General features: G+C 35.9%; 4 protein-coding genes across 4 annotated transcripts in view; 1 reads left to right on the top strand and 3 right to left on the bottom strand.

The window, feature by feature from the left end:
• Positions 1-242, bottom strand: part of LOC100633335 (exocyst complex component 1-like) — a 6,857-nt gene extending 6,615 nt beyond the window's left edge. The window contains exon 1 of the mRNA XM_019993981.1: positions 84-242. Within this exon, the coding sequence (XP_019849540.1) occupies positions 84-228 (145 nt within the window). The 5' untranslated portion in view covers positions 229-242. The remainder of the gene's footprint in view (positions 1-83) is intronic.
• Positions 243-628: 386 nt separating this feature from the next.
• LOC100633206 (cytosolic carboxypeptidase 2-like) lies at positions 629-5,745 on the bottom strand. The gene is made up of 19 exons (XM_003384777.2): positions 4,762-5,745; positions 4,562-4,624; positions 4,315-4,406; positions 4,113-4,252; positions 3,851-3,976; positions 3,739-3,799; positions 3,566-3,696; positions 3,293-3,418; positions 3,183-3,245; positions 2,986-3,117; positions 2,793-2,935; positions 2,643-2,741; positions 2,345-2,566; positions 2,211-2,265; positions 1,750-1,896; positions 1,572-1,682; positions 1,413-1,520; positions 1,308-1,364; positions 629-1,238 (listed from the first exon to the last, which is right to left on the bottom strand). Exons 1-19 carry the CDS (start codon positions 5,676-5,678, stop codon positions 729-731), a joined length of 3,303 nt encoding a protein of 1,100 aa, XP_003384825.1. The 5' UTR covers positions 5,679-5,745; the 3' UTR covers positions 629-728.
• Positions 5,746-5,761: 16 nt separating this feature from the next.
• On the top strand, positions 5,762-7,519 carry LOC105311934 (E3 SUMO-protein ligase NSE2-like). Its single transcript, XM_011404175.2, has 4 exons — positions 5,762-5,933; positions 6,060-6,295; positions 6,346-6,536; positions 7,265-7,519. Exons 1-4 carry the CDS (start codon positions 5,793-5,795, stop codon positions 7,399-7,401), a joined length of 705 nt encoding a protein of 234 aa, XP_011402477.2. The 5' UTR covers positions 5,762-5,792; the 3' UTR covers positions 7,402-7,519.
• Positions 7,520-9,202: 1,683 nt separating this feature from the next.
• LOC109580610 (uncharacterized) lies at positions 9,203-10,173 on the bottom strand. The gene is made up of 2 exons (XM_019993980.1): positions 9,808-10,173; positions 9,203-9,703 (listed from the first exon to the last, which is right to left on the bottom strand). The coding sequence occupies exons 1-2, from the start codon at positions 10,147-10,149 to the stop codon at positions 9,218-9,220; spliced, it is 828 nt and encodes a 275-aa protein (XP_019849539.1). The 5' UTR covers positions 10,150-10,173; the 3' UTR covers positions 9,203-9,217.
• Between the last annotated feature and the right edge of the window lie 1,833 nt (positions 10,174-12,006).

The raw sequence follows: 12,006 nt of genomic DNA, 5'->3' as shown, positions 1-12,006 counted from the left end.
GATGAGAGAGAGAAGGAGGAGGATAGTAGCAGGGAAAGAAAAATGAGAGAAAATGAAGATTCACCATCATTCTTATTGTTTCTTACCAGAAACGCAGAGATATGATGTCTTCTTCCTCCTCCCTGGTTTAGAGACGGCAGCAAGTCCAAGGAGTCGCTCCTCTGCTGGAGTGAATACCTCCTTCTGTATTGCGAGACGAACAGCAGCCTTGCCTCCACTGGTAGCCATTTTGTACGGATATTAAGAGTATCCGGAGTGAAATTCCAAAAATGTTAGTAAACCAAGCCTCTTAATAATAATGTTAATATCCTCTGGTTATTAAATCGGGCAACCCATGATAGCTTTTCCTAATATTGTTATTTTTAATGAAAACTGCCATTAATAGCAAGGGTGCTAACATACTTGAAAAATTATTTATCAAAAAAATTTTTGGAGGGCATTCATTGCCCATTTTTAATTCCAAATTTATTTTTCGGAGAATTTTTTCCATATTAACATGAAATTAAACTATAGCTAAAAATGATTCATTATTTAAGTCAATATTAATTTTCCTACATTTTCTGGTCGTGTGTTAAGCTATAAAGTATGGACAAGAACGCCACGTGATGTGCTTTGATGCATTCATATATAAAGTATGTAAAATTGTTCTCTATAGAATATAATACAGGTGCATTTATATAATATACAATAAGTGATATAAATTGTTTCTGGATAGTAAGCTAGTTTCTCTAGAAGTGACTGACTGCATGTTTCCGCCAAACTTCACTAATATACTGAGTCAATTCAGGTGGTAGCCCAGGCAAACTAGGAGGAAGGGACGGTGGAAGAGGAGGAGGAGGAACTTTATGAACACTTCCATTAATATGTGGCTGTCTTTTATTAGGTCTGACACTGCCTGTAGGCTGCACTGAATGTGGTGGCATTTGGATTTTGAGTGGGCGGGATATTTGTCGACGAGACTCGATTAATTTCTTGATAACTTCATAATGCGAGTCTCCTTCTCTCTCTGTGTTACTGTTATGATACTGATTTTGTCCTTTGCGACTCAGTCCAGTCTCTATTGGTATCATTGGAAAGTGAGTCCCAGGACTCCAGGTTGCAGAGCTAAAGTGAGAGTGGCTCTTTGAGGTGAAAGGGATAGGTGGTAGTGATGGCGTAGCTCTAGAGGAACCTTTTGATGCAGTTACTGCAGCTGGACTGCACAACTCATTAGCTGTCAAGTGAAATACTGATTGAAGCTAAAAGGATATGAAATAAAATTTATATTCATCTTTCTCCTCTCTCCCTCTCATTCAATTCTTTCATACTTTGTTTGCTTCACTATTACTGCTTTGTGTAGTCAGACTTTGCGATTTCAATCTTGCCTGCATGCAACATCAAAGCAACATTCAAATATCTAATGACAAAGATACCTTCTCTTGTCTCTCTTTTTGTCTCTCTTCTGAGAACATTGGTATTCCTCCATTGGACCGATTAGCATATTTATTAATGAACCTCCAACTGTGGAGTGGATGTGAAGCCTATAAGTTTCATGTAGCAGGGATATGCAAAAATATTAATTCATTGCATACTCTTTGCAGTCTTGGTGGTGCACTGTTGATCTGTTTGCTGGTCTCCTTTTCCTTTTCATCTCCAGTTTTATCACTTTTCTCTTTGTCTTGTACAGCATTGTCTTTATTTTGCTACATAATAATAATAATAATAATAATAATATTGATACAAAATTGTTTCAAAACCGGTTTTCCTGACCTGTTTGACAGGCTTGGGTTTGGGTTCAGAAGGGGAAGTCAACTGTGAGCTGTTTGTATGATGATGGTTGCTAAGTACAGGAGGGGGAGGAGGAGGAGGAGGAGGAGGCTCTTGATGTCTCTTGTGTTTTTTGCGAACTTGACGAGTCTATAATAATAAATAATTAATCTACTAATAATTATTAATGATTATTCTTATTGAAAATTCATTACTATGGCCATAACTCAAAAAATATTTGTCAGAATTAGTTCACACTTTTTAAATAGTATAAATACATCGTTATGTATCAAAAAATGTAATAAAAATTTGGGGTGATTTCGGAACCATTTTTTGGAAAAAACCATAGGCTATAGCCCTTGGGTATTTTTTCAAAAATTGATTCATTTTTAAAATGGCCATAACTCAAAAATTTGAGCTTGGAATCGGCTCAAACTTTCTACATAGCATAAATACATCAATACCTTATGCTTAGTTTTATACTTAAAATCGTCATCTTCACTGTCAGATCCACTTGTACTGAATAAAAACAAAGTAATATACATGTGCATCAATTCAATGTTTTTTTAATGTACATGCAACAGTGGTGCTAATGTACCTAGACTCTCTTTCTAATTCTTTCATTGAAGTTCCGTGAAACAGTCTCAAACATTTAGACATTTGTTGTCGCACTCTTCTCTTTCTCTCAACGCTGGCCTCCTCTGCAATTGTCACCAGGTCAGGAAGAGCATGATCCTTAGAACTATCAGCTGTCTTTTCCTCTGGATCAAGTTGCTGCAGATAATACTCAGCTATGCGACAGTGGACTTTATATTGATAGCTACAATAGTTTTAAAAATATAATAATAATAATGACTGCAGCATATTGCAGCAAAACTACAGAAAACTATAAATACCTTGCACTTTTAAGATAATGCTGCATTTTTAATAGCATCTCACACAGTTCTCTTCCACTGTCAATGAGGTCTTGTTGATTAAAATGAAGAGGAGTAGGTCTAATTGTTACAATAAAATTAATAATTAAATATTAATTCGAAAGTCATTACCTTGTCAGGTTAGTTCCACAAAACGAGGCTTCCATTGTAAAGCTGTTAGCCACACCCATTCTCCACAAGCTAACACGCCCAGTCGACTCCTTGCATCGCTGAACTGCAAACTTACAAGATTTGAATGAAAATTTTTCTTTTGACTAGAAAAAAATTAGTAAAGCAAAACTTGAATATGTATGCATGCACATACTATTTGTGATAAAAGCCATGGGACGACTCTCTCCTGTAAAAAATGGGTGTGGTCACATTGAGGGGTGTGGCAACCATACATAAATATGTTCTGATTTCGACTGTGACCATGCAAATCAACATAAAGTGCAATCTGAGGATAAAAAGAAAATTTTATAGTGTAATATACAAGCAAAAGATCTTCATTCTTAAACTTACTTTTCTTTCCTCCATGAAAGACTGGACCAATTTCTTTGCATGGTAAACAGTTGGAAAAAGTTTCTGCAAGAAAAAAAGATTAATAGCAAGCCAATGTTTGCTCATTGTACTTCTACAGGATTCTTATAGATTCTATTGAGATCAACACCAGTTAGTGATGTTCTGTAATTGCCAACAATAACTCCATCAGGATTCAGTATTGGAATAATCTTAAAAACGAAATGACTCCGCAAATACTAAAAGTACAAAAACCAACTGTAATAATTATACAATATTTTTGCATATTAAAATACTATGATGACATTGCATATAAAAATACAATTTTTAATAGCTACTAATGTATTTTTGTTGTTTTTAAATGATAGCAAAATATAAACATTTACTTTAGCATGTTTATTATCTGAAGTGAGATATTTCAGTATTCCATGCATCATCCACGAACTATTGGTCTCTCCTGGATGGACCCGAGCCATGAAAACCACACCCATTCTCTGAGCCCAGCACTCCTCCTGATCTAAAGCAAAAACTATAAACTTAAAAAATATACTTAACTCACTCTCAAAATCTGTGATCGTTAAGAGAGGGCAAGGGTTCCCAGCAAGAGTTTCACACAGGGTCTGAAGTAGTATAAAAATAATAAGAAGGAATCAATATTTGTTATTGCATACTTGTCTTTTTAAAATCTTCTTGGATTTTGTGTCTTCCTCCAGTTGATCAAGAAATGACAGAAGAGATGAGAAAGTGTATGGATAGCAGTGACTAAAATAAACTGTATCACCATCGTGAACAAATTCCTGTAATTAATGAATGAAAAACAATGTAAATTAAGTCATACAGAAAATTATCTATTATGATGGAATGCAAAATGAAGATAAAAGAACTCATATACTATTATTATACAGTTCATTGAAACAAAAGTATTTGACTGACCATTTTCCAGGAAAGGTAGTGGTAGGTGTTTCCTTGCTTGAGTAAAGGAGAGGAATGAGATTGTAATCTCCTGTAGGATATGTCGTAGCCAACCCTTTGCCAACTGGAATCAATCTCAGAATACATCAGTATCTTCATGCCTAGATATTTATGATTATTAAATCAAAGTAAAATTAGTATACATTTTATCATATGTGCTTACCGTGATTATAAAGGCTGTCCTTTTTGAAGAAATTAATAATGTTAAAGGTATAAGTTACATTTGGAGTCATACCAGATACTTTGAAATAAAACCTGAAAGTGAAAGAGAAAGAAGTGATGAAGTTTGAAATTATATATAAAAACAGAGTGGAAAGCTAAAATAATGGGATTGTGATTGAGAAGTATTTTTTTAATGAAATTTGTTTAAGTAATAGAAGATAAACTCAACACCAGTTCCATCAACCAACCATTGTGTGTGCTTCTCTGTGTACAAGTCAGTATTAAGGACCAGGTCATATTCATATTCATCACTATAAAAGATAAACAGAAAAAACAAAGTGTAAACGTTTACCAAACGAAGGCAAACAGTACGATACATTTAGAAACATTGCATGTACACAAACACTAATTGACATGTAGAAAATGTAATTGTAAAATGAATACTCACACTTGCATGGCTTGACGTAAATTCCCACTTTCAAATCTTGACTCAAAAGTCAGTCCCACTCTCCCTCTCTCTCCTCCTCCTCTTTTCTCTTTCTCTACTTTGCCTTCTTCTTCTACTTCCTTCCTTCTTTCAATAGGGCCTCCATTCTGACCATCATACACAACAGGGCGTGGCCCAGTATAGTTACGAAGTGGTCTCTGGTTTCCTAAGAGAGGTTCAAAGAACTCCAAAGGTACTTTCGATTGTTTCTCAATTCTTTGATGAGTCTGAGTTGGGAGAGCAATGTTACATTCAACCGGCCATTTTACCCTCTTATCTATGCCAATTCTGACCCTCTCTTCTTCAGATAGGCAGTGGTATGTCCCTGCTTTCAGTAAATGTTGCAACTGGTCAGTAGGTGCACCATATTTGCTTGTAACGTATTCATATATCGATTGGTGTCTCTGCTGTGAGACTTTTGAGGCATCCTCCTTCTCCTTTACTCTCTCCTCAGCTTCTACTGTGGAATGCTTGTTATTTGGCACCTTGATACTTGTAGCTTCTGGTATTTCTTTATCGTTTTCTAAGCTAGAAGTGGGATCCTTTTCCTCACCTGCTTCAGGTGTTATTGATCTTAAATGATCGTCTTTCTGAGGCTGCTGACGCTTTCCTCTCATAACATGCATCTCTGCAGACTCTTCTATCTCCTCTCCGTGTCGCTTCATTCCTTCCCTAGCTGCACCTTTCCCCTCTAATGCTAGCCTCAGCTGGACTTGGTATTCTATCTCTGTCTCCACAGCGGCTCTCACGGCCTCTTTCCACTCTCTGTCACTAGCAGAGTCATCCCCGGAGCTCTCGGACTCCCCGTCGTCTGCAAAGAGGTTCTGGAGACAGAGAAACTGGCCCTTTCCCCCGCAAGACTCGCTGCTGGAGTCCATTTCTTTGTCAAGACTTCTCAGCTCCACCTTGCAAGGAAAAGCAAACAAGCCCAGCCCCCCCAAAATTAAACTAGCCACGCCCTTGATTTTTACATAGCTCCACCCATTTTCAACATGGCGTCCACTAGCACTGCTAGTAGCAGCAGACTTGGCAGGGATATAGAACTCAGGGAATCAGCCAGTGATTGTAGGTTTTTCGACGAAATAATTAAAAAGTCCTTTAAATGTTATTCTGATGCTGCTGAAGATTTTATGGTAATTAAAATAAAACTTTAAATAATGATAAACAACAATGTCAATGATCAGTGTGGTTGGTTATAAAATAATGAAATTGTTAATAAATAATGCATTTGTGTGGATAAATTGACGTCTATTTTAAAGGAAATAAAAGAAAACTATGGCATAGACAGCATTGAAGATAAACTCGACACTATTGAGGAATATCTTGGTAACATTGCAGCTGTCCAGTACGAAATGGACAATATTAAAAAAGTTATTGGAGAGGGCGATAATATACTCCAAGAATATTCAGAATCGGAAGAAAACAGTGAATCTGTTATCGATATTTTTGACAGGCATCTTGAAAACTTCAAATCTCAAGATACCAGAAATGTGAAGTATGACTGAAGTTATGATCACTATGATCTTGTAAATGTGCCGTTAATAGTACTCATCCAGCTGTGATTGAGTATAAGAGGATCACAGAGAAAGAGATAGAGGGAGAAAGAGGTGCTCTGGAAGGCGATGAAGACCTAATGATGGGTCAAGTTCAGCGATCTCTAACTTGTCCTATTACACTGAAGGACCTAGAGAAACCAGTGAAGAATACGACTTGTGGACACATTTATTCAAAAGATGGTAAGGAAAGGCATATCGTACAGGAACTTTGGGTCTGATTTTGGAGCAACTTTTAAAATTCATAAAAAATCCAAACTTGATCGGAATCAGCTCAAACTTTCTACGCAACATAAGTACATGTATATGCATCAGGAAATGTAATAAAAATGGAGAATTCTCTCCTAGTCATTTTTGGCAAAATTTGGCCGATGACCCTGTGCTATAGTACAGGGACTTTGGCCTGATTTTGGAGCAACTTTTAAAATTCATAAAAAATCCAAACTTGATTGGAATCAGCTCAAACTTTCTACACAACATAAGTACATGTATATGCATCAGAAAATATTATAAAAATGGAGAATTGTCTCCTAGTCATTTTTGGCAAAATTTGGTCGATGATCCTGTACTATAGTACAGGGACTTTGGCCTGATTTTGGAGCAACTTTAAAAATTTATAAAAAATCCAAATTTGATTGGAATTAGCTCAAACTTTCTACACAACATAAGAACATGTATATTCATCAGAGGAATTATTAAAATGGAGATTTCTCCTAGTCATTTTTGGCGAAATTTGGCCGATGACCCTGTGCTATAGTACAGGAACTTTGGTCCAAATTTAGACATTGAAAATCCACTGATGAGAAGCTATATGAGCAATATGCCAAAGTCCTGTGGGAAACAATGCTTAAGAACATTAACAGCAAGAGTACTCTTGTTAATAGTTGGTTATATTTTGTTGCTTTTTACAGCTGTACTGGCACACGTGCGCTCCCGTCCAGCTGGCAGAGCAAAGTGTCCTGTTGGAGGTTGCCCTGAAATGATACTAGAGCACAACTTGGAGGCAGATAAAGACACAGAGAGAGCACTTAGGAGACAGAGAAAGTAAAGTAAACTAACCATTCACTTATTATCGTCTTTATTATAACATTATTGATCACTTTGATAGCATGTATGTACATGTATGTATGTATTATCAATTTCTCCAATGTTTATCTCAGTTAGTATATCAGTATGATCATTGTGAAACTGAAACTATTTGTCTAAAGTAATAATCCCCAAAACTTGAGTAAAGAGAAGCTCAATTAATAACAAAAAGGAATTCAGAGAGAAAAAGAGAAGAGAGAGAAGGGAAAGTAAAAAAAGAATCTACAATTTTTGAATTTAAAACTAACAAACTATTATTAGTTATGCTCACACTCTTCTGTGTTTTCTCCTGGTTCCACAATGGCCGTTTCTTCAACTGTGAATGTCTTTACATCATCAACTCCTTCCTTTTTATCATAGTCATACTCTTCCTCACCATCATTGGCCTGCTCTTGATAAGGATCATATGATGCGAGGAACACATCTTTTGATGTGACGTTCTGTTGAGCATGCGTTTTTCTTCTCTTTAATACTGCCAGACTCAAAAAGACATTTATTATCACGATTATTATTAGTATCACTGTAACTATCACAAAACCAGCAGTGATTGCAATAACAGTTGTGACATTGTCATCCTCAGGTTCAGTTGTACCATTAGTCACTGATGATGTAGGCTGTGTAGTTGAGTCTATTGACATTTGAGTCATTGTACTAGTCCCTGAAACTGATGTAAATGTAATCACTAGTGATTTCTCTTGAGTAGTAGTAGTGAATGTTGTACTTTCTGATGATGTGATAGAACACTTGCATTCTAGAAGATTATCATCATAGTATATAACTAACCGGTATAGCGTTGTGCAGCTTGTCATATCAACTAATGCCAAGTATAATCCAGATTTGCTTATATCGAATGATGCATTAACAGTCGTGCTGTTATCCATGTCAGCCTCAGGGAAATCTAATCCTGTATATTGATACAGACTGGTATCATTCTGGTCAACATTATCCACCGTATCAGTTTCATATATCCAAATGGAGAAACTACTATTGCTTTGTTGGCAATCCTTAGTCTGACAATTAGTTGAATATGTGACATTAATGCTTAGCTTTTCAACCCTGCTGTCACTGATGTTAATAAACTGTGTTACCAGCCAATTGGAATGTTGAGAGCGAGAGTGACAGACTGTCAAATTATGCCTGCATTCCTGATTCATGCTCATTTCTTTCCACTAAAAATGAATTATGCTAACAATAGAGATAGTATAGGAACTTACAGTTTCATTAATAGATACCCATGTACTATTCTTTCCTAAGAGATCCATTACATCATAATGATTTGTGTCCAGTAATATTGTTAGATTTGATGATGAAGTTGAATTGTAGCACTTCTCATTAGCATCATAAGGAGCAACTGACTGAGAGAGATTTGTATAAAATAAGAGCACAAGTAGACTGAGAGAGAAAGAGACCATCATTTACTGAAATTTATCTTTCAAAATTGGACTCCAATAAGAAAATGAAAACTGTCAGTGATTTATACTAGTTTATCATACTAAATACAGTTTATAGTACATGCTATTGAAGCTCTACTCCCTCTAGATCAACCTCAATACATTAATTACTAAACAAACCATTGAACTCCATTCATTGCGCAACAGTTAACATGGTCTTTCGCCAGATTTTGGAGCAACTTAAAAAATTCAATTTTGATCAGAATAGACAATAAGTTAGAAAAAATAATTTTAGACATTCTCAAGTCGTATAATGTTACTACAAACTACATGTATATTATGTAATTACTCTATCAAAATTAATTATTATTGTTGTTAATTTAGTTGTTAGAAAACTTCCCAGTATGTTGGTGTAGTAGATGGAGCAGCTGCAGTTGCAGTACCAGCAGTGTCTACTGCAATATCATCAATTTCCTCATAAAATTTTTCATTTGGATTTAAACAATTCAAGTGAGGAATTGCAGCTATTTCATTATATGCAACATTGTCCTGAGTAATAGGAGATGATAACATTGTTGTGGGTGGGCTCCTAGCAGTGGTCATTTGATATGAAGGATTAAGAGTTGAATCAATGTAGGCACTTTGCTCTTTCTTTCTCTTTTGCTTTCTTTTCCTCTTAATTACCAGCACAATCCACAACAAAGCATTTACTAACACTATGAATACTATCAGTGCAAGTGCCCCCAATGATACAGAGAGGATTAATGGTTCATTATTTACTGTTGGTAGTGTTGGATTCATAAATGAGTTGCTTCGATTATAAAGAACAGATGTTGAAAATTCCCCCTCTCCAATTTTACTAACTGCCCGAACCTAAAAAATAATTAGATTTATAGAAATTTAACCTTGCCAGTCCCACAATGCATTCACTTAGATTATTCAGTTAAGAATTCAAAGGGTTTGACCTACCAACTTACCCATATGTAATGAAACCCATTTGGAACATTAAGATCAGTCAAATCATAGCTGTTAGCTGTAGGAGGTAGTCTGACTCTAACTACAGCACTGTTTGTATCATTAAGAGGATTAGATAATACAAGATACTCAACCAGTTCAGATCCAAATAAGTTCATAGGATCAGACCATGTTAACAATGAGCCTTCTGATAGTCTCACATTCCTTGGATGTGATGGAACAGTTGGATGAGTAGTGACAGTTATAGTAACAGTTCTATTGTTATCATTAGCATTGTCTTGATCTGACACTCCATTTCTTGCCATCACTTGTATTTCATATGTTGTGAATGGAGTTAATCCCATTAGTGTGTAGTTTGTATGTACTGTACTATACTCCACAACATTGACTGAGCTGTTAATGCTGATAACATAATAAAGATCAGTTCTGCCTCCATTATAAGTAGGCTCAAGCCAGGAAATGCTAATAATAGTCTCTGTAACTGAAGCATTTGTTAAGTTCTGAGGTGAGCTAGGAGGAGCTAAATTAAAAAATATTTTCATTGTATGTTGATTAAAATTATACTCGCACTACAATATACTTACCAGTGCAGCTCACAGTGATACCTTCATGAGGTGCTCTATAATAACCAGGCAGACACTGGCAGGACACAGAACCAGGACTAGCAGAGTAGCTGTTATTAGGACAATTTTTACATTCACTGTCTCCTTTGACAGACTTATAAGTGCCTTCTTGACAAGCTATAGTAGACATACCAGAGATTATTAATATTATGGACACAGTATACAAGAACATGTGTGGCTGTGTGGCTGTGACAAAATAAACATTTATAGTTGCAAATACATTACTAAAGTAAACTATTGATGGATAACGAAGTAAAGATCAAAGTGATCAATTTTGGGCTTAATAGCCATTAACATGACTATATAGCACACTAAAATAAGCATGAATAAAAATCTGCATATACCTTGACAAAGTGTACCATTAGCTTCATATCCAGCATTACATTGACATGAAGCTGATCCAATCCATTCTCCTAATAACCTACACTTTAAACTTAAACTATTAGATGATGTAGGACTAGCATTATCAATGCAAGTAGCATTCACATTTTTATCTGGATCGAAGCCCCCTTGAGGAGCTACTGTCTCTGGATAGATAGCTTTATTCAATACTTGATAAGGACAGACATTGTAGAATACCACAATCCGATTAATGACAGTACAAGATCCTTGGTCCCATATAGCCAGATACAGGCCAGAACTAGACACAGCAAATGACTCAGAGTCAGTTATAGCTCCCTCAGCAGCAGTGTGTATTAGACGAACACCAGCATATGAATAATAAGTTATATTCCCTCTATCCATCTCATCTGGTTCATTAGTTTCAAATGTCTGCACTTCAAATGTCTGCTGCTGGGCACACTGCTGGCTTGAGCACACCAAATTCGATGAGAACGTTACATTGATTCTTAATTGACTTATTCCTGATTCACTAATGTTAATGTATTGTGTTATTAGCCAATTGCTCTGGAATGAAGATGTTCCTCCAGGGATCAGGGTAGCACAAACATTGATTCGATGTAAGCACTGTACTCCTTGATTACCTTCATACCACTACATGAGATAATAACAATAATAATAACAATCAATAGATCTTACAGAATCAACAAATTCAGCAGAACCAGGTCGACCTACTCCCCCTCTATCATAATCAATAGTCAGCCATGTCCTGTTCTCTCCTTCTGCTCCAACAAGAAGAGTTGACCTGTAGTTCTGTGAGTCCAGTAGGATCCTTTCATTAGGAAAGGTGACATTTCTTATTGGTATATCTGAACAATAAGGATCAGCATCATCAGGAGCAACACTTTGAGAAGAGACACACTGAAAGAAACTTAAACTGCCAAGCAGTAAAAGTAAAAAACAGAAAAGAGTAGACATGATATCCTGAAGTGTCCTAGTTCCAGTCAGCAAATTGTTGGGTAATACTATCAATGCCTTATGTATGACTGTTATTGTCATTAGAGCCACTATCAATAACATTACCATAGTAATAGTGTATTTTTATCATTGTGACAAGTACAAAGAACATAATAAATAATAAAAATGTTTCTTAATAATTATTATAAAATAAGTACTAGACTATCTCTTTCCTTTCCTAAAACAATGCAAGAGTCTAAAACTAAAATAAAACCAAAGAGG

The sequence above is a fragment of the Amphimedon queenslandica genome, unplaced genomic scaffold, assembly GCF_000090795.2.
Source record: "Amphimedon queenslandica unplaced genomic scaffold, v1.1 AMPQUscaffold_13484, whole genome shotgun sequence".
Taxonomy (NCBI): Eukaryota; Metazoa; Porifera; class Demospongiae; order Haplosclerida; family Niphatidae; genus Amphimedon; species Amphimedon queenslandica.
This window is presented reverse-complemented; position numbering and strand designations above follow the sequence as displayed.

Excerpts from the sequence above, each read along its gene's own strand:
- LOC109580610 (XM_019993980.1), bottom strand. The coding sequence starts at position 10,149 with ATGGGATTAACTCCATTCACAACATATGAAATACAAGTGATGGCAAGA. Across the intron at positions 9,704-9,807 it reads ATGGGTTTCATTACATATGG|GTTCGGGCAGTTAGTAAAAT; the intron begins GTAAGTTGGTAG and ends ATTATTTTTTAG.
- LOC105311934 (XM_011404175.2), top strand. The coding sequence starts at position 5,793 with ATGGCGTCCACTAGCACTGCTAGTAGCAGCAGACTTGGCAGGGATATA. Across the intron at positions 6,296-6,345 it reads CAAGATACCAGAAATGTGAA|TACTCATCCAGCTGTGATTG; the intron begins GTATGACTGAAG and ends TGCCGTTAATAG. Across the intron at positions 6,537-7,264 it reads ACACATTTATTCAAAAGATG|CTGTACTGGCACACGTGCGC; the intron begins GTAAGGAAAGGC and ends TGCTTTTTACAG.
- LOC100633206 (XM_003384777.2), bottom strand. The coding sequence starts at position 5,678 with ATGGACTCCAGCAGCGAGTCTTGCGGGGGAAAGGGCCAGTTTCTCTGT. Across the intron at positions 4,625-4,761 it reads TTACGTCAAGCCATGCAAGT|TGATGAATATGAATATGACC; the intron begins GTGAGTATTCAT and ends TATCTTTTATAG. Across the intron at positions 3,246-3,292 it reads TCTATAAGAATCCTGTAGAA|AAACTTTTTCCAACTGTTTA; the intron begins GTACAATGAGCA and ends TTTTTCTTGCAG.